The sequence below is a fragment of the Lonchura striata genome, chromosome 2, assembly GCF_050655825.1.
Source record: "Lonchura striata isolate lonStrDom1 chromosome 2, ASM5065582v1, whole genome shotgun sequence".
In the NCBI taxonomy this organism is placed as follows: Eukaryota; Metazoa; Chordata; class Aves; order Passeriformes; family Estrildidae; genus Lonchura; species Lonchura striata.
This window is the reverse complement of record NC_140704.1, coordinates 102,249,706-102,277,178: the sequence shown is the minus strand read 5'-3', so window position 1 is coordinate 102,277,178 and position 27,473 is coordinate 102,249,706. Positions and strand designations below refer to the sequence as shown.

At 37.5% G+C, this 27,473-nt stretch overlaps 1 protein-coding gene across 4 annotated transcripts in view; it reads right to left on the bottom strand.

The window, feature by feature from the left end:
• The window catches only part of DSEL (dermatan sulfate epimerase like), a 137,676-nt gene extending 110,672 nt beyond the window's left edge, over positions 1-27,004 (bottom strand). For 3 of the 4 annotated variants that reach the window (XR_014952851.1, XM_077784520.2, XM_085571893.1), the window contains exons 1-2: positions 26,728-27,004; positions 23,654-26,170 (exon numbers count right to left, since the gene is read on the bottom strand). Coding sequence is in view for 3 of the 4 variants with exons in the window: in XM_077784520.2 (XP_077640646.1) it covers positions 23,654-25,211 (1,558 nt within the window). In the remaining variant the exon portion in view is untranslated. Of the gene's footprint in view, positions 1-16,768; positions 26,171-26,727 lie in introns of those variants that run through there. The other variant, XM_021530886.3, reaches the window with a different exon arrangement.
• Positions 27,005-27,473: the final 469 nt, after the last annotated feature.

The window sequence follows — 27,473 nt, the reverse complement described above, 5'->3', positions numbered from 1 at the left end:
GAGTTGAGATGAGAGCTTTCTGACAAAAGAATTAATATTTTTCTCTCCATTCTAATACACATTAGAGTCTTTCCACCACATGTATAAAGTCAGATATACACATACTGCTATGCATTTATGGAAACCGATGGTTTGCCTCTCAGTAATTGGAAGCTTAATATTGTTTAAAAATGGGTTTTCTACCCTACATATGGCATATACACATATACACACACTACACATAGAAGTATGCATGCAGATACTAGAGCATGAAAAGTTTAATCAGATTAAATAAACCAATAAAAGGATTAATTCAATTCCTATGGGCAGTGAGTTAACTGGGAAGTTTTAATGCAATTTTGCATTTTATGGAAGTCTTTCTTAATAAAGGTTATGAAGCATATTGCATCCCTGTATACACTACTGCTAACTGCTGCCAGCCATCATAGACTTATTTGTAATTCAAATGAACAACAGACTAATAAATGGGGAAAAAAGAAAAAAAAAAGCAAAGTGACACTAGCTAGAACTGACCAGGAGAGAGTTATATACATTTTCAGGCATTACCACAGTAAGCATTTGCAGATGTTCTTTAAGGATTTTTTAGGAACTAACTCTCATATCATGCTGATTTTTGTTTTCTTGCTCTGACAAATTCTGCAGATTGACAACAGAAATATCACATCTAATATTGCATCATAAATTACTGTGAAGCTCAGTGCCTAAATAATATGCCTTTACATTCATATCTTCTATCACTGTGTATCCATCATAAAACTAGAAATTGAAGTGGTCTTTGACTCATGAATTGCTCCTTATTCAATTATTACCTTAAGCAACAAGGAAAATTGAACCTGAGAAAAAAGGAAGCAAAACCCACATAATGCACATTTTTATTAAAAAGATTTTTTAGCCAGTGAGAATGGGTAAGTATAACCTTATTTATTACTCTCAGCTTCTCTGTAACTGATCATTCATAAACAGATTTTTTGATATATTACAAGGACTTTTTACATGCTGTGATTCTAAGATTTTGATAATTTCCTACTAAGCTTTTGCATTAATTTCACATTTCAACATTTTATTTCTGTCTTGGGCCATAAAAACATAATCGTTATCACTGAAGTTGTAGCTCTTCTATTCCCAAGAGGCCAATTCATTTTACAAAGCACGTACCCTGTACAGCTTATTGGCCTTCATTTTCCATCATCAAATGTTAACACTACTTGAAGGAAACTTTAAGTTATACCAATATATACCAATGAATAATGAAGATAGCTTCTATAATATGGATTTGCTGCCCAGCATAAAAAAATGGAGCTTTTATTGGAACCCTGAGTTGAGTTATTTGATCTACAAGCTATTAAAAAAGTAGATTATGTTTTCCATGGCACTGTAGGTATTGGAGAGTTAATTTCCACTCCAAACAATAAGAGGAGATGAAGTAGACAGTAGCTAATATGAATTGCTTCCCAGCCAGCAAGTAGCCCAATTTCCTATACATCCTCAGTATTTCTACACCCTGATCCATTACAAAAAGTAGCAAAGTAAAAAACAGTTTACAAATAATAGTCCTTTGAAAGCATACATAGATTCAAAATAAGTTGCTGGAAACATACAATGTAAGATACATTCAATTTGACTTTAGGGGAAAAATGGGTAAGATCCATTCTTTGGACCTTCTTATCAATAGATTAAAATATTTTAAATATTTTACTTTTACAGTTGGTCTAAATCTGCATAGCACTTTGGCTCCAAGGTCCTAGAAGCATTGGGATGTGAGGAGATGTATGTGTTTGTGGAAGTGATATGTGAGATTTACTAATACAGAAAAAGAATAGCAGCTTTTCTCAAAACATTTCATAATCTCAAATGTGGGTAAAGGCTCTCATCTTCATGATGCACAATGATCACCATATATTTTAAAAATAGTCATCATGAAGCATATAAAAAAGCTAGTATGTATAGAAATGTGTGGTTAATTCCTTTAGAGGGAAAAAAAAGGTGCAGGCAAAGAAAAAAATGGCAATTGATAACTGAGGTTTACCATGGTGTACAAATTTTCAAGTGACTTTAAATCTTCTGACAAACAGCACCAAGGGAAACCCATAAAATGGATGATCTGAATTTTAAAGTGTACTTGATTGACTAGTACAGGGTTTAAGAATGACTTGCACCTCAGGATAAATTTGGATAAACTAAAACTTAGTTAATGTTCTGTGAATGTCAGTGATAGATGATGTATAGTTTTGTTTGTTAGAAAGGAAATAATTAATGCCTTAGCAAATGCAACTTTCAAGGCTCATGCTTTGGTTAGATAGAAATTAAATGTGGGAAATAGCAAAAATATGAAATAGTCAAGGTCTCAAAAGATTAAAAAAATCAACAAAACACTGCAACAAAGATGAAACCCTAAATGTTCTGCCTACCTAGTGCAGCTTCTGCAACTGTTACAGGCACTAACAGTTTCAGCAAAAGATGCAGCACTGTGCATTAGTTATTTACAGAATAGTTTTTCCTCAAGTAATATTTCTTCCTATTTTTCCAATGCTACAGGTTAGTTTATGACCATGGAGAATTTTAGTTAAACTTTGGACTCTCCCTCTTTCTTTAATACTCTATGTGGTTATGTTTGTATAGATAGATAGGAAAGGTAAGAGAGGAATCCAGTTAAATAATTTAAAAAGTCATATTTCAGTTTGTTCTACATGTAGATCCATTTCACATCCCCCAGTTCATGATTTCACGGGATATTCCCATAACAGCATTCATCATTATTTTCAGAACTAAACCACTTATTTTTATCCATTGATATGAGCAACATTACTGTACATAACCCACTACATTTTCCAGCATAAAATTGGCATTTGTATCTAGATACAAGAGGCATTTACTCATCCAACATACATTTATTATCCAAAATAGGAAACCTTGGCTTGTGTCAAAAGGTCACAAGTCAAGTGAAATCCTCTAGGTCTATTAAAACAGTGGCATAAACTGTACAACTCCTCCTTTCCCTGATGTACATTTTTCCATCTTCAAAGCTCTTTTCATACTATTGGCCTCTTTCTTCTTTTTCATTTTTTCTTCTTCTATATTTTTCGCTGGGGAATAAAAGCATCCTGTAAGCTTTTATATCCATTATTTTCTTCATGCCATCTACTATTAAACCATTAGTTACCCTTTGCAAGCATAAATAATTTTCCGACTTTTCTTGCCAACCTTGCTACATTCACTTTACAAATCCTTACTATGACAGCTATCCTTTTCTTTTAACTATCCATAGCCTTGCCTGGTGGGCTTACTTGGGGAGCTTTTTGTTACTTATAAAAAATATTATGAGAAAATATAAAATGCAAATCCTTCATAAAGCTAGATTAATGCACACAGTGAAGCCCAGGAAGACTAAAACACACTGCAGACACTGTTCCCATTACAAAAGCAGTCGGGAATGAAAACTCGAGCAATTATAATCCCGACTCAATTAAACACAGCAGATAAGCAAACGCCTCTTTTCCCTCTTAAGAACATATATAAAAGCTTTCCCAGCAGTGTTCTTTGCTTCCTATCCAAGTCATCCTGGTGTTGCACATAGAACCAAACAGATCCAAACTCCTCTGCTAGCTGAATTCATGCTCCTAGGAAGAAAGCAGAATAAAATCATTTAACACTAGGTCTTTGGGTCAAGTCAAGAGGCATAACCCTCTAACACTGATATTTGATTCCTTTCACACAAATATATCACAGTGTGGTGGTAACCATTCAGTCACTCTTGTGCTCGTAAATGGGAAAAGAGATACATTTAAAGCAAAAAATATTGCCAGGTGAGAAACACTGATTTAGTTATTCAGTTATTCGAATCACACTGCTGGGGTGGTTCTCTGTGCATAATGTGTGCTGTTTACACTTTGCCTAAAGAGCTTCAGTTCAGAAATTAAGAATGCTACCTTAATAATCTGTGCTTTCTTTAATTCCTTGGAACCATATTTTCCAGAAGGCTTTTAACAGCAACTCCAAAATTTAACTCTATTAAGAAGTGATCATGCACTTGCATATACAAGTATTGTTAAATACTTTTTAAATACTTTTGCAAGAGGATTATTTTTGCAGTTAATTTTTATTAAATCTTGTTTCTAACCACCAATCAGTCCATGAAGGAGTGACGCACTAGTTGATGTTCAGATCAGAATTCCGAAATCATCAGATAAAAGGGGCATGCTTGAGTTCTGCAAGCAATCACTGGCTTCTTTTAAGCAAGGAAATGTTGATTTCTGTGTTTCTTTGACACTAGATAATTTTTTTTAAAATATAGTAATTTGGCCCTGAGCAAGATATTACATTTGTCTTTATTTTTCTACCCAGTTTAGGATGTCAACCATTTCAGAACTAAAAATGATGCATGAGACTTCTTAAGAATTTTAATTTTCTGAAATTAATATCATAGGGATAGTCACAAAATGAAGCATAAGACAATATAGAAGACTAAAGAAAACAATTCTCAACTGTTAGATTATTATAATTTCACAAACATGAGCATAAAAAAATACCCACAATTTTCCTTAATGTTGCATTTCAGCTGACTAAACAAATTACTGTAATTGAACATTAATATGGCCACCTCAAATTCTTATTGTACCATCTAGCATTGCCAACAAAAATTAACTGGTGACCTTAGCTTACATTTTTAAAGAGCTTATAATTAGTGTATAACAAGAATAACCTGGAAAAAAAACCCAGTTATTTTATAAAGAAGATGCTGGGAATTACCGAGATCACAGCCTGTAAGACACATCCAGAAGAACCTATCATGCTTACACTTACTTCAGTGTGGATGATGCTGGATCCCACAATGCACCAAATACTGTCTCCCTGCTGTTCTTTGGTTTTCTCCCTGGGACAATAAATTGCTACAGAGAACAGCAGGGGAAGCAAGAGGGCACTGGATGGTGGAGGGAGCTCTAAAAAAATAAAAAGGAGAATACAACACTGAGAAGATGTCCCACTGATCATGAGGGAAGGTCAGACAGGATGATGCCTTTGTCTTTGCTGGCAGTCTCACCTTTTCTTCAACTCTCAGCACCCTCTCCTCCTTCTATAAGACTTTCAGCTATGACAGAACTCTCTCTCTCCATCTTTTTCTTCAAAGCTCATTACTTCAAAATAAATTCCAATGCTTCAATCACCTCTGGAGACATGAACTGTTCCTTCAATATCCCAAATAGACAAAAACATAGATTCCTACTCTCAATAAAGCACAGAAGAAATTGCTTGGGAAATGGATTTTTGTTGCTGTTTTGCACTCTGAAAATGGACTTTCTAATATATTTTGAAAGATATACGTATGGTAATGAATTTTATCCTGGACTTTCATGCTGCAAGGCCCATATTGAGAATAAATATATATATATACACACTACTTTCTGATATATGCATACATCCTCCATTCTTTGCAATTTCACAGTAGAAATATGGCATCTTTAACTTCCAACCTGAATGGGGGAACAAGCTGTCCACTGTCAGACATAAAGGAATTTTCTAAGAGACTGCTACCCAAGTAATATCCTTTCTGACCTCTTTCTTCTAATCCAATATTTGATTCTGGATTTTTGAGTCTTTTCCCTCTGCCCTGACTGAAGACTTCTCCAATCCTGCTAAGAGGAATTGAGAAGTTCTGTCTTCTATAACTAGCAATTTTTTTGCTGCTTCATCCTTTACATTGAAGAAGTTAGGGTCCTCTTTATCACTGTGTGTAATTTGAAAAATGAAGTCTTTTTCAACACATGTGATAGACTTGAAACAGTCTATCACCCCCTGTTGAGCCGGAACTCAGCTCTACCTTCGCACATGCAGTTAAGCAGCAGACGTGATTTGTCACTGTGGTCAAAACCATTGGTACAGCAACAGTAAACGCAATGTGTTTGCTATGTTAGCAACCCATATGGGGTGAGAATTCTTATATGATGACCAGTCAGAGGATGAACCCTCTCCACTACACCACTTCGACAGCCACGTCACAGATGGATCCTTCGGCTTTCTTGAATCCAGTAGGCTTTTTGAAGGTTGAAGGTTGCCAAATGCATATAGACTGCTGTAATCATGTGGATAGATGATTTGTAAATTTGGCAACCATGCATCGTTCTTGTGATCTAGAGTTTACTTTGTTTGAGATACAGGATTTTTATGTGATTAAAAACTGGACGGTCTCATTCTGTGTTGTCTTGTCAACTGTATGTCAGAGAGCCAGGAACTTCAAGCCATCACATTCAAGCCAATGTGAAAAACTCAGATTACTCAAGGATCTGTCTTTCATGGCATCACAGAGGCCAGAGATTTCTGCATCCCCTTCCTTACTGTAATTCTTATGACACACTACAAGTATCTGTGACTGATCTGTACACAGTCAGGGAATGTGGACTAGATGTCTAATCTAACTATTTGGGAAATAGTTATATATTTATAGTTAAATATTTAACAGTATCAAGTGCATTCAGTGAACTGCTTAATTTGGAAATAGGGCTTAAACATCTAAGCCAAACAACTGAGGAAAAGTTGTACATAGGTAACTTTAAAAAGTGAATCTTTTCAGGTGTCCGCCAAAGTCCACAGAGCGATAAAGCAATTTTTAGGGAGCATATTTTCTCCTTTGTATAATCTCCTCCTTTCTATTGACATACAGTTATGTGTTCAGAAACTAGACTGATTTATTTTCTTCTTGATATAGGATGATTACACCAGATGATTACACAGGAAACAACACTAAGAGCTCCAGAACAGCATTCTAAGCAGAAAATGTTCCTTGTCAAAGAATATTAATGTTTGCATAGACAAGGAATCTTAAGATCAAGTGTATTTTACCCTCATATGTGTGAGAAACCTTTCTATAAAGAGAGAAACAGAGACAGGGAGCACAAATCTCAGCAGTACACGGCATTTAATATATTCCTGGAGCTAGGTAAGAGCTCTTGAATATTTAAAGAGTTAATCAGATCTTTTAGATCTTCTAGTACCTTTTTTTTCCCTGTTTGTCTTTGTGCAATGCCATACAAAATCCAGAGGTGATTCTACTTTCAGATTTAGCAAGCAACATCTTGTGCAGATTAAAAAACAGTGTAAAAATTTCAGAAGTACACAGCTGACTCTGAAGCAAAGTTGCACTAATGGTCAGAATAGAGAAGCTGCTGCTGCTCTGTTACTATTTGTGTCGGTTTACAAGCTATTAATTCCCTATTTTGTCTTGAAAATTTGCCAATTTTTCTTTGTGACAGAGTTGAAAACTAGTATCAAGTTTTGATACTAAGAAAAAAATAAACTTGATGCTGACAAAATTTCAATGGAGTGCTTATTTGGATTCTCTTCTTTGTAAACAGAGGCTTTGCTTTGTAGAGCAGTGCCTGAAGATTTTTGCTATGACTTGTAAACACTCAGTTAATATGCTCGTAATTTATTTATAATATTTCTGTGCTTGAAATGCAAACTTCAAAATCTCTCTCTGAGAATCAGAGAACTAAACAGAACCTGTTATAGTTTCAGAAAAAGGTAAGCATCTTTAAAATATGATTACACAACTTGGATTCATAAGTTAGTATCTAAATTTGTGTCTGACCCTATCTTCAACACAATGAGCAGCTCTTGTCCCCCTAAAAAAGATAATAACAAAAAATCAGATAAGGCAAGTGAAGATGATTACAGGAGTGGAATGCTTTCAAGAATAGAATAAGTAAGTAAACAAGGACTTTTCAGTTTAGAAAAGAGATGACAGGAGCCAGGGTGAAAAAAAAAATGCTAAAAATGGCACCTAAAAAAAAGACTAACAACCTTGTTGAACTCCTTGCCAAGGGACATAATAGATTCTAAATTTTACATGGACTCTGGGGAAGACTGAAAAACCTAATGGAAAAGAAATCTATTTAAATTTGCTAAATGCATCTAGCTCAGTCCTGAGGCAGAGAAAGCGATTAGAGGAAGAATCCTATTTTTACACTGTTTGTACCCTTACCTAAGTGCTCATATACCACAACCACTGGAAACAGCACACTGAGCAGAATGGTCTTTTGCTGTGGTCAAGTACAGCCTTTTTCAGTTATAATTTTAAACTCACCCTTCCTTTGTATTCTATGGGAAACTTATTTTGTCTGCACCAAGTTATATTATTTTTTTCCTAACTTACGTCCTGATGGGATAATTTCATTCTTGAAGGGACAAGTCGCCAATAGAAAGTCAGGCATTTCTTTGAACTCCTCTTTTTTCTTTTCTTCTTCTTTTTTCCCCCTTCTCCAAATTATTAATTTGGAGGAGGAATTCCAGTGGAAATGTGGTAGCTCTGGGGCTCCAAAATATCATGCTCTAATTCATCTATGTTAAGGTATCTGCTTGGGGAATAACAGGCTAAGATACATGTCCCTCAGACCTGTAATCTCAGCTCTGTTTATCAAATGGGATAGAATTTATAACTTTAGGGATCTCAAAAGTAATTTTCTCATACTCACCCTTCTTGCTGATGGCCTAATGTTAGCTGTAGAAGGCTGGAGGCAAGAGAGCTATAAGCTAGCTCATGCACATTAAAACAGACATAGATTAGCTTTAAGAGCCAGGGAGAAACTCCACTGTTTTTAAAAACCACCTATTCATTGAGTCTCTGGGGACTGAGTTCTAAAATGTCAATATCAAATTTGGGCAGAACAGAAGAACACCTGTAATTTTGTGGCATTGTAATTTCTCTAACATCTGCTACAGAAAAATTGCCAAGAGTAAGAAAATCTTACTTTGTATGATGCAATTCAGAATCCTGTTTTTCAGGTGCCACTATCATAAAGTAAGCCTGTGATAGGAAATCAGCAAAGCATTACAGCTGATACATCTACAGATTCAAGAAAATACACAAAGAATGCCTCTTTCAGAACATCTCAGCCCTCACTAAGGAGTCAACTGTTTCCACATAGACAAAAGCCCTGCAGTTTTATGCAGGTAAATGCATTGCAATTCCATCTAAAGGTTAAGCTAATTAATTCATTCTCTTATCTTACTTGAAAGATCACTGTGAGTTCAGGTCACGGTTTTTTGTTCACGTTACTTTTGTCTGTTTGGCTTACTTGGCTGGTTTATATGATGTTTTCTAAATAAGACCTAATGTCATTGTTGATCTTAGCTAGATGTTCTGTTCAGCTGGCCTGTACTGAGGCACAAGCAGCACTGTGAGTTCGTACAGCAGAAATGGCAGACATGGGCTGCTGAGCACTTTAAAAGAAAAAAGGAAATGAACCTATTGGTAAAAACAACATACTGCAACTACTTGTCAAACTACCTCATCTTTACTTTCTAACATATGGTATGACAATCAACTTCGATACTGTCCGATGTAAATATTTATTTCAATTTCGCTTGTGTTTCAAATTCAAGATTATTGTTTTTAAATTAAACTGAGTTTAAAGTGCTGGTGATTCTTGATTTCACCATTTAAAAAAAGAAGAGGCATAATCCTTTCTTATACTGCTGTGTAAAACAAAATACCACCACTGTTGGCAAGTGGGTAGAAACCAGCCCCAGGAATATGCTGCCATGAGTTCAGAACAGAGGTATGGACAGAGCCTAAAATACTTGATGTCTGAGAAAACCGTAGCAGGCATGCTAAGCAAAAAATCCTTTATCATTATGATTTCAGTCAGGTCTTCAAAGACATCTGTAAATCTAAAGCTTAGCAACCACTTGGCCTATCTTTCAATCTTTTAAACCTCTGTGATCTATTTTGGTATTAATAGGTTTTTCAGCATTCAGGCACCCAAAGCACAGAAATAGGTACACACCTAGTTCTTGCACAGCTTTTAGACAAAGATTCAATAGCCTTTTTTATTTATTACCAGACCAGAGACAGCCATACTGCCTTTTAAGAGAACAAAGAATATGTAATTCTTTGAGAACTTGTAGAGACAACATGTAGTTCAAAAGCCAGTCAGTATTTTCCTTTTGTGTTTCTGATTGCAGGCTGATTACACAACACTAATGGGAGCTTTTATTTATTTATTTATTTAAATGAACATTAGACAACATGCAGAAAAACAAGAGGTTAAATCTTTAAAGAGATCTCTTTTCCCAGTTGTAATGGGGCTGTTGGCAGTGCTCCTTTTTCAGCTACAGAAGGGAAAGAGCAGAGGGGATATGGAGGGATTATAATGCTTTGCACAGGCTGAGTTTTACACTGGCTGTCTTCTGGCTCACATCCCAAAACGTTACGCCACTCTCTCATCAAGATGAAGTCCCTGTCCCACACTGACATTTCTTTTGAACAAAGAAGGGTATCTAATCTCAGCTGTTACAACCCTGCTCAGCTTCATTATCTTCAGTGGTACTATGCTAATTTACAGTAGTTTTTAAGGACACATAAATATAGCTATACTCAGTGTTTATTCATAGAAAACAAAACCCCTAATGAAAATAAGATAAATGACAAAACTGAAAACAAAGAATACACACGATGAGACATAGTAGGTTTTTGCTACAAACTAATTTCATAGTACTGAGGCAGGAGACCTAGACATTTTGCCAATGGCATCCCAGTTTAAAAGTATTTCATTTTAAATGCTTGGAAATAGCAAAGCCCTCATATCCCTCACTGTTGCATATTATTTTTAGTAGTTCACGGAGGTACATATTTTATTTATCTATTCCTAATGGAAATCTGTGATTAAAAAAAATAAATTAAAACAAAAACTCTCAAGATATTAAATTCTGAGATCTAATTTGTCATTAAACAAAAAACGTATGATGCTAGTAATTGTCACTTTTGTAAAATGTGTTTAATTATAAAATTAAATTAGGTTTCTTTACAGAACCATGAAGAAATCTGAAATGATAGCACATTCCACAGCAGCTAATGCAGAGAAGTAGTATCATTACAAGAATTACAATAGGCACTTTTTAACATGCCAAAATTTTGCCTCCTTGCAGATGCCAAGGAATCTGCAGACCTCTACAAATTATTCATATCTCACCATTTTTCCTTCCTGTTGTTCATCTCAAGCTGTCATTGCCTTTTCATCTGCACTACATGCTTCCCTCCTCTCATCCCTACTGTCAGCCTGATTCCTAAACATGCCCTTGTACATGGCATGCCTGGCGCACACCCTGGCAGATTTCACTCAGAACAAATGCATTGAGTACCTACAACAGCATCTTTGACTAACATGGCCAATTAATGGAGTGAAGCCTCTTCCCTCTTAAGATACCTGAAAGAGGCCAGACAACAGCATTTTAGATCAATATCTCAATCAGTGCCCAGCCTTTGTGCTGACTCCAGCCACAGTGATTGATCTGAACCAGCACTAGAAGCTGTCCAGAAATCTGTGCTGACCATTTACTCGTCTGCTCCTGAGTTGTGCTGTGTCTTACTCTTAGAGCCTGATGATCTAAATTATTGTGTTTCTTACATTCCAGGGAATTTTTCTTTTACATGACTACATACCCCCATCTGAGCATTTTCAATCTCTTAAGAGCATCAGTCAAGGTCACCGAAGTTGTGTGATTATCTCAGACATTATGACATTAAAAGTACTTTCAAGGATTATTTTTAAAATGCCTTATCATTTCTGAGTCTGTAGGGTGCTCAAAAATAAGAGACTTCCAAGAATTTATCCATGAGTTAGGAAAAAGCAATAGGCTTCTAGTTTTTATTTGTGGCTGCATAACCAAGGTGACACTTCTGAGGGCCATCACATTACAGGGACATCTTGGCATACATCTTCTCCTCCAGCTATGTTCTTTTGCTCTGCTGTTCTGGCAGCAATGAAATACATAGCACAAAAAAAAAAAAAAAAAAAAATCTGCTAAGCTTCCAGTGAAGAAAAAAAAATAATTCTTTCCACAGATTGCAGTATGCCCTGTGAGGAAAAAAAAATATCCTATTTACAGTATATTTTTGGCAATACCAAAATGCAACAAATTAAGAGCTATAGGCTATCCTGCATTGACTACTTCTGTCAATGCATAATATGAGCTAGAATATCATCATGTTTTCCTAGGGCCAGAAGATACTGACCTCAGAGATACAGACCCCAGTAAAATGTGATTCTATATACATTCAGGCAAGAAATATCACTACATACTGATCAAAACTACTATTTTTCATTCATGACACAGCTTTTTTGTTGGTATCAGGGCATCAAAGAACATTATATCACTTCATCCTAAAAAGACAATCACATAACAGCAGGACGAGAAGTCATGTTGTGCCTTGATATTCATGGTCTAAGAAGAGTTCTCAGTTTGATGTGAAAAGCAACTATTTTTTATTTACTAATATCTTGGGTAAAGATCTAACAACCCTTTTACAACCACTTTGCAGTAAGAATTGAATGGTCAATGAGATAGATTTGAGATACCACTTCTCAGAATTTGTTTTTTTGAGAGGTATAGTTGCAACTCACTGTCAAAAAAGATGCAATCAGTACAGGCCACTTGCAAAAAACATTTGGCAAATTTACAGGAGAGATTACTTAGATGAGTGAATTTTATATCAAACTGAACGCAGAATATTCAATCCTCATTTGTAAATAAAATATACTAGACTAAAATATGATAAAATATGGTTAATTATTTTTTCTATATGTGTTTGCCAGTGTTTTAAGTGCTATGAACAGACTTTGCCTTAGAGCAAGGGACCTGTTAAGTAACCTTTGTGATAGCTGAATTCACAAAGGGTACAAGAGTTATTGCAGATTTGGTTTACCACAGAATTCCACCTACAAGCTATTTGTAATATATTAGTTAAATCTGTGCACTGTATGTATTTGTTTTGATGAAGACAGTTTTTATTTTAAATAAAAAGGGTGTACTTTCAACATAGATGATACAATTGTACCCCTAAAGTTGCAGCAGAAAAAGTTAATTCTTATGCTTCTTCTTGTTGGTGTAACATGACGTTTTGAAATGTTTGTGGAGTTTGCACAGTCATATTCTGACTGCTTTCTCTAATTTCTGACTTTCAGAAATTCTAACAGGTTCCTTCACAAAATGCCTGAAAGTAAGATTTGTATTTTTAAAGGAACAGAAGGAAAAACTAGTGAAACAGTCAAATTCATTCTTGATAAACAAATATATCTTTCTGAAATAGAGAAATAGAAGTCTTATATGGAAACTACACATCCTGAAAAAAAATTATTAACATATATGGTCAATCTCAGAAAACTTTCAGCTAAAATGCCCCACTGAGAAAAAAGAAGAGATTGATTTTCACGGAAAGCGAGCCACAACCTAAACACCTCCCAGTAAGCTTCAAATATCAGCCTGTTTTAAGCTCTGAATTCAGAACAAATTTAGTGCATATGCTGAGAGCCTTCATCACTTTCAAATCTCTCTGCACTTGACTGCATACATTTTCTGTGAAGACCTACTTCAACACCATATAGACATTGCTTGCTTTCCAGCATTTTGCCTCTTTCCCAAAATTATCAGGATTTTAGGAACCTGATGATATGCATGCACAAACATACATATTACACTAGACTCTATTTAAGACAAAAGGCTGAGAAGCCCCCAGAAAAACACTGAGGAGCTGAAGTGCATCCAAAGAAGAGCAATGAAGCTGGTGAAGAATCTGGAACATAAATCTGATGAAGGGTGGCTGAGGGAGCTTGGGGTATATAGCCTGGAGAAGAGAAGGCTGTGGGGTGACATTATCATTCTCTACAACTATCTCAAAGGAGGTTGTAGTGAGCTGGGATTCAGTTGCTTACCCCAAATACCAAGTGATAGTTAAAAGTCAGTTAAAAGTCATTTGTGTATCTAGCTGATTCTGTTTCAGAAATGCAACAAATGCAAATTGGTCATTATCTGTCTGGCAGGACATATTATAGACCACAAAGAGGAATAATTTAACAACACAATTAATAGCAGTTTTTTCCAAATTGGCCTTACAGATTTTTTGCTAAACTTTAATAACATCTGAATATTTTTTAATTATATCTTTATTTACCTGTCACAGAAACGTTATTTTCTTCCTTTCATTTTCTTTGCACCTTTAAATCAGAAAGAAAATTTCACCTACATTAACTTAAGAGGCCCTAGAGGAATGATAAATACATTTAGCTGTTTATAACTATACCTTTAACTTATACATTTCTCAAGGGAAATTCTTCAGAGGGTGCTATGAGTCTGTTGCTATGCAGATCCAGCTAAACTAAATGCAGATGAAGCAAATTGCTGACAAACACTCCCAACAAGATGTGAACCATGAAACCCAGAAATCTTTGTTTATTGTCTAGTTGGCTCTTTACTAATCATTCTATTCACTTCATGTATTAAGGGTACTAAGATATGGCTGTTGTCAGAAAAGGATAGAATACAAATAGGTAAATTCCTGATGCTGAAATCAACAGAATAATTCATAACATAGGATTTGCAAATGTACCCTAAAGAGATTGAGAGATACAGACATACATTCAAGTGATAGCAACTTCAAAAAACCCTAGCATATCAACAAAGCCAGGGCATCTTCATGTAGGCTTGCTCTTTTGTTTCACCAAATAGAAGGCAATTCATCTTCGCCTAGCCTTCAAATAAGAGTCATGAAGGTTAGTAATTATGCTGAAAAATAGATGAGAGCTGTATCCATACTTTTAAAGACCTGATAATGTGACTAATTTAATCATGACTAACTGATTGTGCTCTGTCTGTAATATGCAGTTTCCCATGTCACCTCATTTTGATCAACAACAACATGGTCCATTTTTTAACATGAAACAATTCATTTTTACAGAAGTAAAATTTTCTTTCAAATGTGTCACCAAAGGATGCTGGCAGTTGAGAAACTATCAATACTGAATCTATACCCAGCAGGTAAAGCTGCCTCCTGTCACTGAAAAGCATCCTCTGGTATCAACAATGCTGTTATAGAGCTGTATTGGTTAATAGCTATTTTGTTGCAAATGAACACATCTTGGGAATACAAAAAAATAGCACCATTTCAAAGAAAAAAAAATCAATATATATAAATATATATACAAACAAAACTTCCTTTTAACTTCACTTTCTATCAGTACTCATATGGTAATTTAAAAGAGACAATATTCAGCTGATCAGTTAAAGTGAATAATAAAATCTATTATTCAGGCACGATTTGTTAGCTCATTAAGATCTAAATACTCCAACACACATTTTAAAGCCTGTTCTCTTCAGCAATGTAACATTTTGTTTATTTTGTTTTTCAGTTCATTTCTGTGTAATGATATCCCCCACTACCTTTGAGATTATGTTTCTTCAAATCAATTGGCAGCTGTAGGATGCAATTTATAAAGAGAACAAACTTGAAGATCCTGAAACACAACAAAAGGTTCAAGAAAATGCAACAAAATCAACTTTTTAAACTAAAATCTAGGAAACATAGAAAAAAGCCTATTTCTAGGCAAGATGTAGGATGAAAACAGAAAAACGTTAAAAAAAAACCCAAAAAAACAAAGTATAAGCAACCAGTTAGAAAATCAATTAAGAGTGGAAATATTAATGGCTTTCACAGATACAAGTGTGCCTGTATTATCTCTGACAGCCTGCCTTTTATCATGGTATTAGTTTTCTCTCAGCTTTGTACACAGCATATATTCCCTTTGAACAGCCTTTCAGAAAATAGCTGGAAATAAATATTGTCAAAGAATTTGCAATAAACAGCAACTTTTTTTTTTTAGAAAACACATTTTTGTTCCTATCATAACAGGCATTTTCCACATAATCTTCTCAAAAGCCAAGGTTGGGTTCAAGATTCAGAAAGTTAAAAAAAAAAATTACTTGTACAAGTAGTGACATGACCTAGGATGAGCTACAAAGCATAAGCACACACTGCTCACTGTAAAGCATTCAGCAAAGGCACTGGGCTAACACTCTACAGAAAAAAACAGCCAAACAAAACCAAAAACACCCCCACAAACAAACAAACAAACAAACCCTACCAAAAAACCCCCCCAAAACCACCAAAAAAAACCCAACAACTGCAAAATCAACAAAAAACATGTATCTACTTCACAGTCAAATATCATGTGAAAAAGACTGAAAAATATGCAAACCTTTTCTTTATAACTGAAAGCTGAAGTTCACAAGAAAGACAGAATCGGGTTCTTGCCCCTGAAAGTTATATCCCAAACACAAATTGCAAAACTAAATGAACAAAAAAACAGTTAAACCTGCAAAACTCAGCTGCAGAACATTAGATGCAGCTCAGCTGCACCTCCTGTGGGTTACAGGTCTTTGCAGTATTAGCGAGGCTGAACTACCTGTGCCTCTGGATCTGATAGATGCTGCCTGTACCAGCCCACATTCAGCAAAAGATATCCAGAGGGCTTCATTTATTCGACTTATGTGTCTTTAAAAAGAAGAATAAACACACTGGAACATTCATGGCTGCTGCAACTTGCTTACCTACTTACATTTAAGAATGGTTTCTAGGCCAAATATCTGTCTCTAAAAAACTCCTGTGTATAGTTCAGGAACTAGAAGAAGACTACTCTGAATATGCGGTCTGCAAGTAGTGTTTATAGACTTCAAATTTATGGATTGCACTAGTTGTCTAGCTCCCAAAAATCTGGGTGAGAAATCACCTTTTCTGTTCTAGAAATATAGCTAATTTGTGGTTTTTTGCTTAATAACAAATGTGCTTACTGTGCTTTTGATGGCAGATGGAATAATGTCTTGCTACCAATACTTTGTGAAAGATAAAAATTGTTCCCATATTCAAACAACAAGAATAGCAGGATAAGTTTTGTGATATCTGAAGTGGCAAAATAATATAGAAGAAAAAAGAGGATAACACAAATTCATTGTTTTACTAACAGTAGTTTTATTTTATGCAGGATGTTTCAGAGAATTTTGTTAGGACAGTGTATACACTGAAATTGCTGAGACACAAATATCTACTTAAATGTAAGACCATACACATTTAAATTCAAGTTCATCCTACTTCATCTGAGGTCTGTCAGTGGGCATTTAAATTAAGGGTTTCGCCACTCCTGGCTTTTGAGTATTTAAAAAGATAGCAGCAATGTCTGATTTACCTTTGAGGGCAACACTCATTTTCCATTGATTCTAGGGTGACAAGACTCTCTATTTAGATGTGAAAGTTGAATTACCTAATGTGACATAGATTAATTCAGGTCATGTTCTTAAAACTCCACAATATCTTTCTCAGTAAAGGCAGTAAACAAAGCTGAATTTATACAACCATAAATTAAGCTTTCAGAAATTATTCTGGGTGAATGAGATCAGACTGTCGTTGTTCTCCTCTATCACAAATAACTCTCAGCACATTGCCTGCTCAAAAGATGTATAGTTTAATTTGAAACAGCATCATTTCAGCAACATGAAACAGCACTTTCCCATTATTAAGTATTTTCAGAGACAGCATGAGATTATCCATTCACATCCCCTACGAGAATAATGTTGATCACATACAAGCAAAAGTCTCCTCACTAAAGAAAATCAGAGTCCTGACATTTGAAAATTGTGCTTTGTAGATTATTTTGAATATCTGTTTGTTTCTATACCTCCTTTTATGGGCTTATAAATTTATCAGGCAGCCTACAGGTAGTTTTGATTAGAGTTACAGAGCAATTTATATTTTTTAAATTATTGGACATACACTTCCTTTTTTCAAGGAGAATAATCAAGAAGAATAACCTTTAATAAAGAAGATTATTCAAGAAGAATAAACTCTAATGATCACTTAAGGTATTTATTTCCTGCCATTTCTTCTGTTCAGAAATATTCAGGCTAACTAGTTGATAATAATTTTATGACAGTAAATGACAGTATTTTGTTCCTGTTGAAAGCAACGGCACAACAGTCACTGAGGTCGCCTAGACGTCATGCCACTTATGGTCCAATTCTGAACAGCTCACAATTTACAGATTTGATCCATAATTCATGGTCTGTATTCCACACTGATATATGGTATTTGAGATGGTAAGTTTCCTCTTGGAAAACAGCCCTTTCCTCATGAGACTTAAGCAAATCAGGTTTTGTCTGAACCAAATCTATAAAGGAGTACAGAAGAAGAAATGCAAGCTTATGCCCTGACCATAGAACTGTTAGGATCCAGTACTTATCCTCTTGAAGAAAATTTATACGTAAATAAAAAGAAATAATTTTGATAAACTACTAAGTCACCTAAACAAGTATCACAGCTTCTAATTACAAAATATTCTAACATATGGAACCCAACATATGGGCCACTTGAAAAACTGGTAATTTTTGTAACTTACAGGAATATTGATAACATGTTTTGATCCTTTATCCTGAACTGTGCACTTCAAATGTTTTCAGAAAATGCAGCATTATGTTCCAGTTAATGTATGTTTATGTTAATAAAATAGCGTCTCTAATGCTACTAATTGACTGTAGGATGGACAGGAGTTTGCTACCAGTTATACAACTTTGTTTCAACAGCAAATGAAACCATTTTTACAGTTTAAAACAAATTCTGATCCAGAACTGAAGCTTTATAAATCACTTAACAATAACTTTATAAAATCTGAAAAGCAATTTTTATTTGAATTGCATTCTAGCTCTAACAGAATAGTATTACAGTGTCAAATGAGTTGTGCCCTATATTTTACATAATTGAGGATCTTATGCAGAAATTAAACTCTTGATCTGGCAATCTCAAACATAAATCTGATGAGGACTGAATGCCAGCTGTGTGCAAAAAGGATGAAGGAACCAGTCTGAACAGCTCCACAGACATTGCTCTCGGAAAAAGCCCACTGGGAGCAATAGAGGCATTTAGATGTGCTCAAAGACTACAGATATATCCTATTTGATAGAACTCTGAATACCAAGACCTATGTGCGTCTCCTTAAGGACAATGTCACTTACTTGCAAAGTAAATAACTGAAATGTTTCCTTGGTATTTACTTTTCTTATGCTTCCAAGTATGATTTAGAGATAAGCATTTAAATAAAAACTGCCTTTTAAACAAATACCTTAGAATCTTAGCTGTGTCATAATTGGACAGTTCAAACTACAATACAGTACAAATAATTATCAACATTTAACAGAGGGAGAAAAAGGAAGAAAAGATAAGTAATGAGACTAGTTTTCTTAAGTGTATTTATGAAAGTGTAATTTAAAGTCTCAGAACACTTTTCAATACAATATACCTAAACAGACATGCTTTCAAAAAGTTCAAACAATTCTCAAAGTTTATTGACAGTCTTAAACATTACTATATGAAGAAAGGGGAGGTTAAAGTTTGTGTCTGTGTAGTGACCATGCTTCTTCTGAATTCTAGTAACAGAAGAGAATTTTAAGAACAACTCTGTATACCTACAAAATCTTACCTTCAGCTGCCATAAAACTTCTGACAGAGAAAAACCTTTTCTATTTGTTCTTATTCTAGACTGTAAATCCTGGAAATAGAAAGCAAATGCTGAAATTTATTCTGTCAAGTACAAACTGTACAGACATCAATACTTTCTTTTAACATACAATCAAAAATGGCTGCAGAGAGAAGGCAATTTGGGAGAACAATAGTTGGAAACAAAAGTTTCACTAAAATGCCAATGGATATTAACTTGTTTAATATTTCTTTTAACATGCTACTCCACCTAGTCAAAGGTGAAATACAGTTTGAAGGGGAAAATACAGCTACTACTAGTAAATGACAGGTAATTTACTGTGAGTGACACCACAAATTATAGACAGCTTTATCATGGTAGAAGCCTGTTTTGCCATACTAATGACTGTCTGAGAAAGAGGTACTTTTATCTAGGTTATAATGAGATATCTCAAGGAGATGAAATGTACAAATGGGAGGGACAAAACAGCTGGGTAAGACAGGGACATAATGGTAAGATTGGAAGAAAAAAGAACTCCTTTATATTGAAATTTAGCAAGGGTATCTGTGATCTCTATGAGGAAACTGACTGCACTTTTGACATTACCCAACGCTTACCACCTAAATGAATAACAATTACACACATATTTTAATATAATAAGCTCTGATTCCAGCTCCCACAAACCAATTGAAGCATATTTCAACACAATTCCAGTTATAATAAAAAACAGATGGTCAAGGAAATAGATGTCTCTTTGTGATCTGATATACATATCTGTAAACATTTACAATATGCATGCATTTCCAGAGAATGCTGAGCAAGTTAAATTGGGAAATGTTTTTTTCTTAATGGGCATGCGCAAACAAAGAGTGTGAGATTCAAGAAAAAAATACGCTGTGACAAAGATGCAATTATCCTATCAGGCCTATCTGTTTTCAAACAAGTATCACATCACAGCATCATGTTAAAGAAACACTAGTCAGATAACTTTGGAAATAGTTTTCTGCAGGGAAACATCACTCAAATGTGAGGTGGCTGAGGGTGAGGTGATTTTCAGATCTCTCTCCTCTCTGATGGAAGACCTGAGGTTAGCAATGGCTGGCCTTCAGAAATTCATTATACAGACAAGCAAAACATCCCACAGCAACACAAGGTTAGAGATTTATTTGAGGTCTTCTAAATCTCAGATTGCATTTTATGCAGACATCAACAGTAAGCCAATGCCAATGGCATCATATAGCTGCATTGGTCCCAGGGAAATTATGCACAAAAATCATCAGAGAAATGTGTTACAACAAAGATGGATGGAAGAGTCTCAACTCAAAAAGAGAATATCTTTGCAGGACCTCTAAGACAAGAGGTATAGAATAAAAGAGTTCAAGAAGTCAATATGTTAACAACATTAAAAATTAGGTTGAGGAAGATTAAAACTACACAAATTTAACCATTAATTTGAGGGGTCTTGCTAGTTCCTTGGATTTCATCCCATTTCTTTTCCTCTATATAATTTACTTCAGGCTTACAAAGGGTACCATATTGTCAGGAATGGAGAATTAAGACTTCTCTTTTGTGAAACATCCAACCCAAATTTAAGTACCACATTTCTGACATGCGGGAACCATAATCTAGAACGAGATTTAATATCCGAGTCCACTCCAGTCCTGGACCTGTCTGCTCAAATTTAAATAAGAAACTAGATATACTTAAGTGTTCTGTTTTCTCCCACTAAGGGGATGCTGAACAGCCCTAAATCTGTTTATGCTTATTTTGTACCACCATAGCAACCAGTGAGACATTGACAGAATGCATCAGTAAACTTGTCCAAGGGGGCCAATAATGACCATTGGGAACAGGACCAGTTTGACAAGTGTAATTTCATATAAACCATCATGCAATCATCAGATGATAAATACTTTCTGGAATTAACCGTTTGGGCTGGAGTCAAACTGGTGAGCTGGAGGTGAAAAGCTCTCTGTTCTATTACTAATCCCCTGAGCTATAGAGGCCCCAGCTGGTGCTTCTGCAAAGGTTCACACAGCTTTTTTTGAAAGGCCACAAAAATAGTTACAATATCTTTTTAATGTAAACCAAATCAAAACACACCAAAAAAAAAACCCTTCCACAGTTTCAAGAACAGTTACATTTTTCTTAAAATAATCTCTCTGAAAGTAGCAGACTGTACACATTTTACAAGAATAAACAAACTTATCTAATATTTATCCACAAATTGGGAGTCAGAGATCATTAGTGCAAATTTCTGCTGACCAGCAGCATTTATTCTATAAACTTTGGGTATCCTAAGTGGTCCATCAGTGAACAACAGATATCTTCAATCTGTCTAATCTCTTCATGGGGCATGTTTTGTTTCCAGGCATGAATGCTACTTGGTGAAATTTCCCCTTCATAAGGAAGATAGAAAAGACTGGTGGAGGTGGCAAATAAAATTTGGTTTAAGTTAGCAGGAGGAAGAGGAATACCAAGAAAGGCAAAAATTGTTTCGGCTGTCTTCTGAGGAAAGCTCACAATATCTTCAAACTTGACCAGCTGATAATTTGTTGGCAGCAAGTCCCTGTTTATCCTCATTGCTGCTGCTGTGTTTGCTAGCCATAAATAAGACAACAGAGAAATTGCATTTGAATTAGAATTTAAAATTGCTTTTCTTAGTGATTCAAACTCAGAGGCATAGCCTTCATTTAAACTACATTTTTCTTTACCATTCTCCCCTTTAAACATTGCAGCCAAGCGTTGTGGAATATTTTTCAAGGAGTAAAGGCTCGGCTTATTTTTGTACAACATTGAATAGACCCATGCCCGTGGGTCCCTCACTATATATAACGCTCTCATTGATGGTCCTAAGATTTCCTGAAAGAAGGGAAGCTTTAATGTCCAGCTCCCACTGGTTAAACTAAGCACAGGTCGTGCATTAGGGTAATAGACAAGGTGTCTTCTCAGTTCCCTAATATATTCAGCATCTTTTTCTTGACTCCCTCTTGCCCTGCTTCTTTGCTCTAACAGGGAGTCTCTCTTTTTGGACCTTTTCTTTTTGTCTTTGTTTAATGCAGAATGCTGAGAAATTTTACTTCTGCTAGCTTCATATAAATGAATGTTTTGTAAATGCAACTTCGTGTCTTGAACTAGAGACTGGAGCCACCCTTGGATAAGACGAAAATTACCATTCTGGACATCAGAAACCTTCCATTCACATGGATCTACAAAGGAATCAATTTCAAATTCAGTCTCAGGAATTTCAAGATAGGGTGTAGGTATCCTGATGTATAAGAAGTCACTGGTATTGAAAAACAGCTGTTTTAAAATTTCTGCACCAGAAGTGGGAAGTGAAGTAATTATAACATCTGGCAAAACGACAGGATTTCCTTCTAATTGTTTGGCTTTATTGCCTTTATCACGTTCTAGCCTTGTCATGTCAGTGCTCCACTTTGCACAGATGGGCTGAGTACACATGCTCCACACATCCACCAATTCAATAAGCCACAGTGTAACAACCAGTATCAGGATCCAACGCAACATTTTGCCAAAGGATATGTAAAACCTCCACTGAAAAGCCAGTATGACCAAACTGACACCCAAAATTAATCCTGCAATTATGTTCACTTTGAATCCAAATGGGAAAACTACCCTATTATTTTTCCTATCTTTTTTCACAGATTCAGTACCAAGACCAAACTTGGTCACTTTATTTTCATGAACTACTTTAGCAAAACCACCAAATCCCAAGTAATCAAACCTTGCCTTTAAACTCTGATACTCAGTCACAACAGAGATGGTATTTTCAGTGTTGTTGACACTGAGCGAAACCTGAAATCCAGATTTTGCATTATCCATGAGTCTACAGTTAGAAACATTGACATATGGGCCATAGAAAAGGTAAACAATCCTTGTAAGCATGTTTTTCATTGGAAAGGTAACATTTACAAACTGTGTCCATCGCTTTTTGAATTCAGCAGCTTGCTCAGCCTCCTGTATCCTAGCAATAGGACTATTCCCATGATGATCAAACCAAAACATCTTGTAGTGGGCATCCCACACATCCATCATAGCTCCATTGTACTTGTTCTTAAACTTATAGGGTATGTATTTAAAATCAATGTCAAGATTATGAAAAAAGGCACTGACTGAATTAACAGGAGAGTCTTCCTCCTTCTCGATATGGTCAACTACTAGCAATGTCTGAGAATTTAAGAGCAGCAAAACGCGATACACACTTTTCAGTTTCATAGCTGATGTGTAAGCAGATACTGCCTCACCACCCACAAACATCATGTCACCAGCCTGGGAGGCTGTTATAATTTCTCCAGCTGAGTCTCCAACCTCATCACCAATCCATTTCAGCCACTGGGCACACTCACCAAGCTGTCCTTCCCAAGGCTGGTTGCACTGGCTTGTAGGAGATGGAGCAAACACCAAGACATTGTTCAGGTGGCTAAGTTTAGGACCATAAAGAGCCTCAGACACAAACACCTGTCCATTGGGAGCAAAAGTAAAGGAGTTCTGATCAGGATGTTCATGCCCTGGATTGAAACTTCTCCACCCATCAATCCATCTATAGGGTTGAAAGTGAACAATATCATAGACAGCACGTCCACCGAGTTTCCCAGATTTGAAGGATACAAAGGTGTTTGTCTGACTGTTTGGCAATCCAGCCCCGTAAGTAACAACTCCCCAGTTAGGAAACACATGCATTTTAGCAGTACCATAGTCTGGAGGTGGCTGAGGAGTGATTTCAGCAGCATACCATATGAATTCAGTATGTAATGTACTCCACCTCTGTGCAGTGGATGGCACCATTGGCCCATCCTTGGGTCTGTGTTTTCTAATTTGCTGTGCCAGCCAGTTACCAGCACCATTCTTCATGATGAACTTATCCAAGAAAACCAGTTGGCTCTCAGGACCATAAAACCAGTTGTAATTAGAATCTGCAACACCCACAGTTCTCTGGAAGCCTGGTAGTAGGGTGGCATAATAAAACCAAAAGTGCATTTTCAGCCAGTTATTCTCCAAGTTGTTAATACCAAAGTGCCGCTGAGCCAGGAAAACATACTGGGTTACTGACTTGGCTGTGTAACTCCCATAAGCTACTCCCTCATCCAGAGATCCATCAACAATATGATTGAGGAGAAACATTGTTTTCTCCATCACATCAACAACAGTGTGTTTCCAAATATTCGCCTGAGATCCTTTGTCCACTCCAGCTACTAAAGCCCCAATAAGCAAAGCAAGCATATTGGTTGCTTGGTGATTATGGAGAAGCTGCTTTCCCCAGGAACGAACCTTGGAGTACTCATACATTTCCTCGCTCACAGACCATATCTTCTCCAAGTATTTTTGCCTTCTCTCATTTTCCAGTGAATTATACAAGAAGTCAAAAGCAGTGGCAAATCCTGTTAGGGAGTGACCGAGTGGCACTTCATCTCCAGGAGCATTCTCAACCAACCAGTTTTTGTATCCAGCCATTCTATCCATATATTCTAGGGCAAAATCAAATGCAGCTTTATCTTCGGGGCACAGCAAACAGTAGAAGGCTAGAGGGGGCAGGTTGTTACCATAAATCTCATTCCACTTGGCCGCAAAATCAATGTGCTTGGGTGGAGGTAGGTAGTATAAAGGGTTGGACAGCATAACCATCACTGCACTTCTGATGGCTCTGAAGAGATGCAAATGGCTTGTACGAGCCTTTTGCCTCAGTGCCTGAACATCCTGAGCGTCAAAATACAAGCTTGGATGAAGAACTGTTCTTTTCAGGTTCTGCTCAGCACTAAGACCTTCAAGTTGCTGTTTTTCATATTGATCTACATTTTCTATGAAAGTCACCCAATCAGAGTAATTGCTTACAGATTCTTCGAAAGTGAAGACATCAAACAACATTAATGCTAGAAACAGAGTATGCCCCGTGAACATCAGAGCCATGATCCATTAGGCAGCTCTTCTTCCCCAGACATACATTTCTTCAAAAAGCAGTATTCAGATATCAAACTTTCATCCAGTTTGTTAAAAAAATATATCTTAAGGCATATTTTTATGAGAAAAGACTTATTGTGTACTGTGCATTACAACAAAGGCTCAGACTACTTGCAATCTGAGATACAACATTTAAATGACAAGGCTCTTGGAAAATTAAATCTCAGGTGCCCTGCCTGTTCACACTTTCCTCAAATACAACACTACAATCATAAGCACTAAAATCGGGGAAAAAGTAAAATCTCTACAATATGCATATAAAGCACAGATCAACTGCACAGTAACAGACTGAAACACTATCTCTTGGTAACTTGAAAAGCATGATCTAAAACGGGAATTGGAGTAATATGTTTGCTTTTTTAAAAAGCTTTCAATCAGGCCAAATTCCACTTTTAGAGCTGACGAAAACTCCACTGATCACAAAATTATATAATTTATTCAAATCAATGTGTTATATTTTATAAAACAGGGAATATACAGCACTTGGAAAATAGATTCCAAAACTGAAGTTACTGTCTTCAGTTTTTGCCTTTTTTCAATTTTCTTACACACTCTTTCCATCTTTCTCTTTTGGGATTCATGGAGGGATGGAAAGGAAAAAAATAATTTAAAAAAATCAACATAGATTCTCCATTAGATCCTTTTGATGAAACTGCAATGCTTTTAACCACTATTCCTCTCTGTTTGTGAAAGATGCATCTGAATTAAGAGTCATATTGACATATTTTCAAGTCTTTTAAAATATTTTCTTCAGCTAGTGATGCCCGAATTTCGGCTCGATGATTCAAAAAATCCTGTTTTTTTCCATTATGATGCAAAAGCAAAACATGTGAAAGAGGCAGAAAGCCAATACTTTCTTGCAAGAAGAGCAGTTTCAGGTTTCCTTTCACTTCGCATGTAGGTTCCTTCTGTGGAAACAGAAACAAAAGTTCTCTGAAGCTGTGTAGATGTCAGAACATATTTAAAATAGTTTGGTTAACAAATTGCTGCTAAGTTTATAGGAAAGATGAGTTCATTCACCTTTTCTTTTAAGGAAATCAAGAAATAAAAGAAGGAGCATTTTTAAAGTTCCACAAAATTCACCCTTGGCAAAAGAGCAATTCAAATTGGCTACTCAAGCCGCCTTTATTTCACCATTTCCAGCGTGAACATGAGGTCCCAGGGAATATTTTCCAGCTACGCTACCAGCTACTCATGGAAATAAATCTGACACACGCCACCGAAATTCAATTCAGCAGGAATTAAAACAAAGCACAGGCGAGCGGCTCTGCGGGCGGAAGGAAGCAGGAGCCCGGCAGCCGGGACCGGCCCGGGAGCGCCGCCCGCCGCGCGCCCCGAGCCCGGCAGAGGGCGCCCGCCGCCGCCGCGCCCTGCCCGCGCCGGGGCCGCACAACTTGGACAAGTTTCGCGAGGACCGCGGGGCCGCCGCCCCCAGCCCGCCGCCCCCAGCCCGGCCCCGGCTTACCGCGCTGCGTCCGCGCCGGCTCCCGCGGGGCCGCGTCGCTCTGTCCCGGCCGGCGCGGCCCGGGGCCAGCCCCGGCTGGGGGCTGCGGGTGGCGGCCGCCGCGCCGGCCCCGCTCGGCTGGGCCGGGCTGCGCTCGGTTCCGGCCTCGTCCGATCTTGCCTCTACTTTTCCACCCGGGCTGGCCGCAACTTCTGGTCCCTGCCCTCCGCCGGCGGCTCCCAGGAGTTGATGGAGAGGGAGATGCGGCGGCGAGCGCCCAGCGACGGGCGCGGGCAGCCAGGCAAACTCGCAGGGATGTCGCTCAGGAGGGGCGGGGAGGGAAGGAAGGAGGGGAGGGAGGGAGGCGGGGAGGCGGCGGGGGGGGCTGGCAGAGCCGCCCCCGGCGGAACGGGGATGCGCCGATCCTCCGCGCCGAGCTCGGCGGCGGGCGGGCCGCCGGTCCCACCGTGGCTCCCGGCGGCTCCTTCCTGCGGCTGCGTGCGCTGCCCCGCTGCTCCCGGAGCCCAGCCCGGCCCCGCTCCCGGCCGCGGATGCCACCGCCGCCCCCGCGCTGGGCTGCCGGCGGAGGGGAGCGGGGCTCGGCGGGAGCGCCCGGGGGCAGGGCCGGGGTCGGACCGGGGGCCGCGCCTGGCAGAGGCGCAGGCGGCGGGGGGATGCGAGAGACCGCGGTGACCCGGTGCAGCGGGTCCCGGTGCGGGAGCGGGGAGCTGGGGAGGTACGAGGCGGCTCGTGAAGAAAAGCTGCCG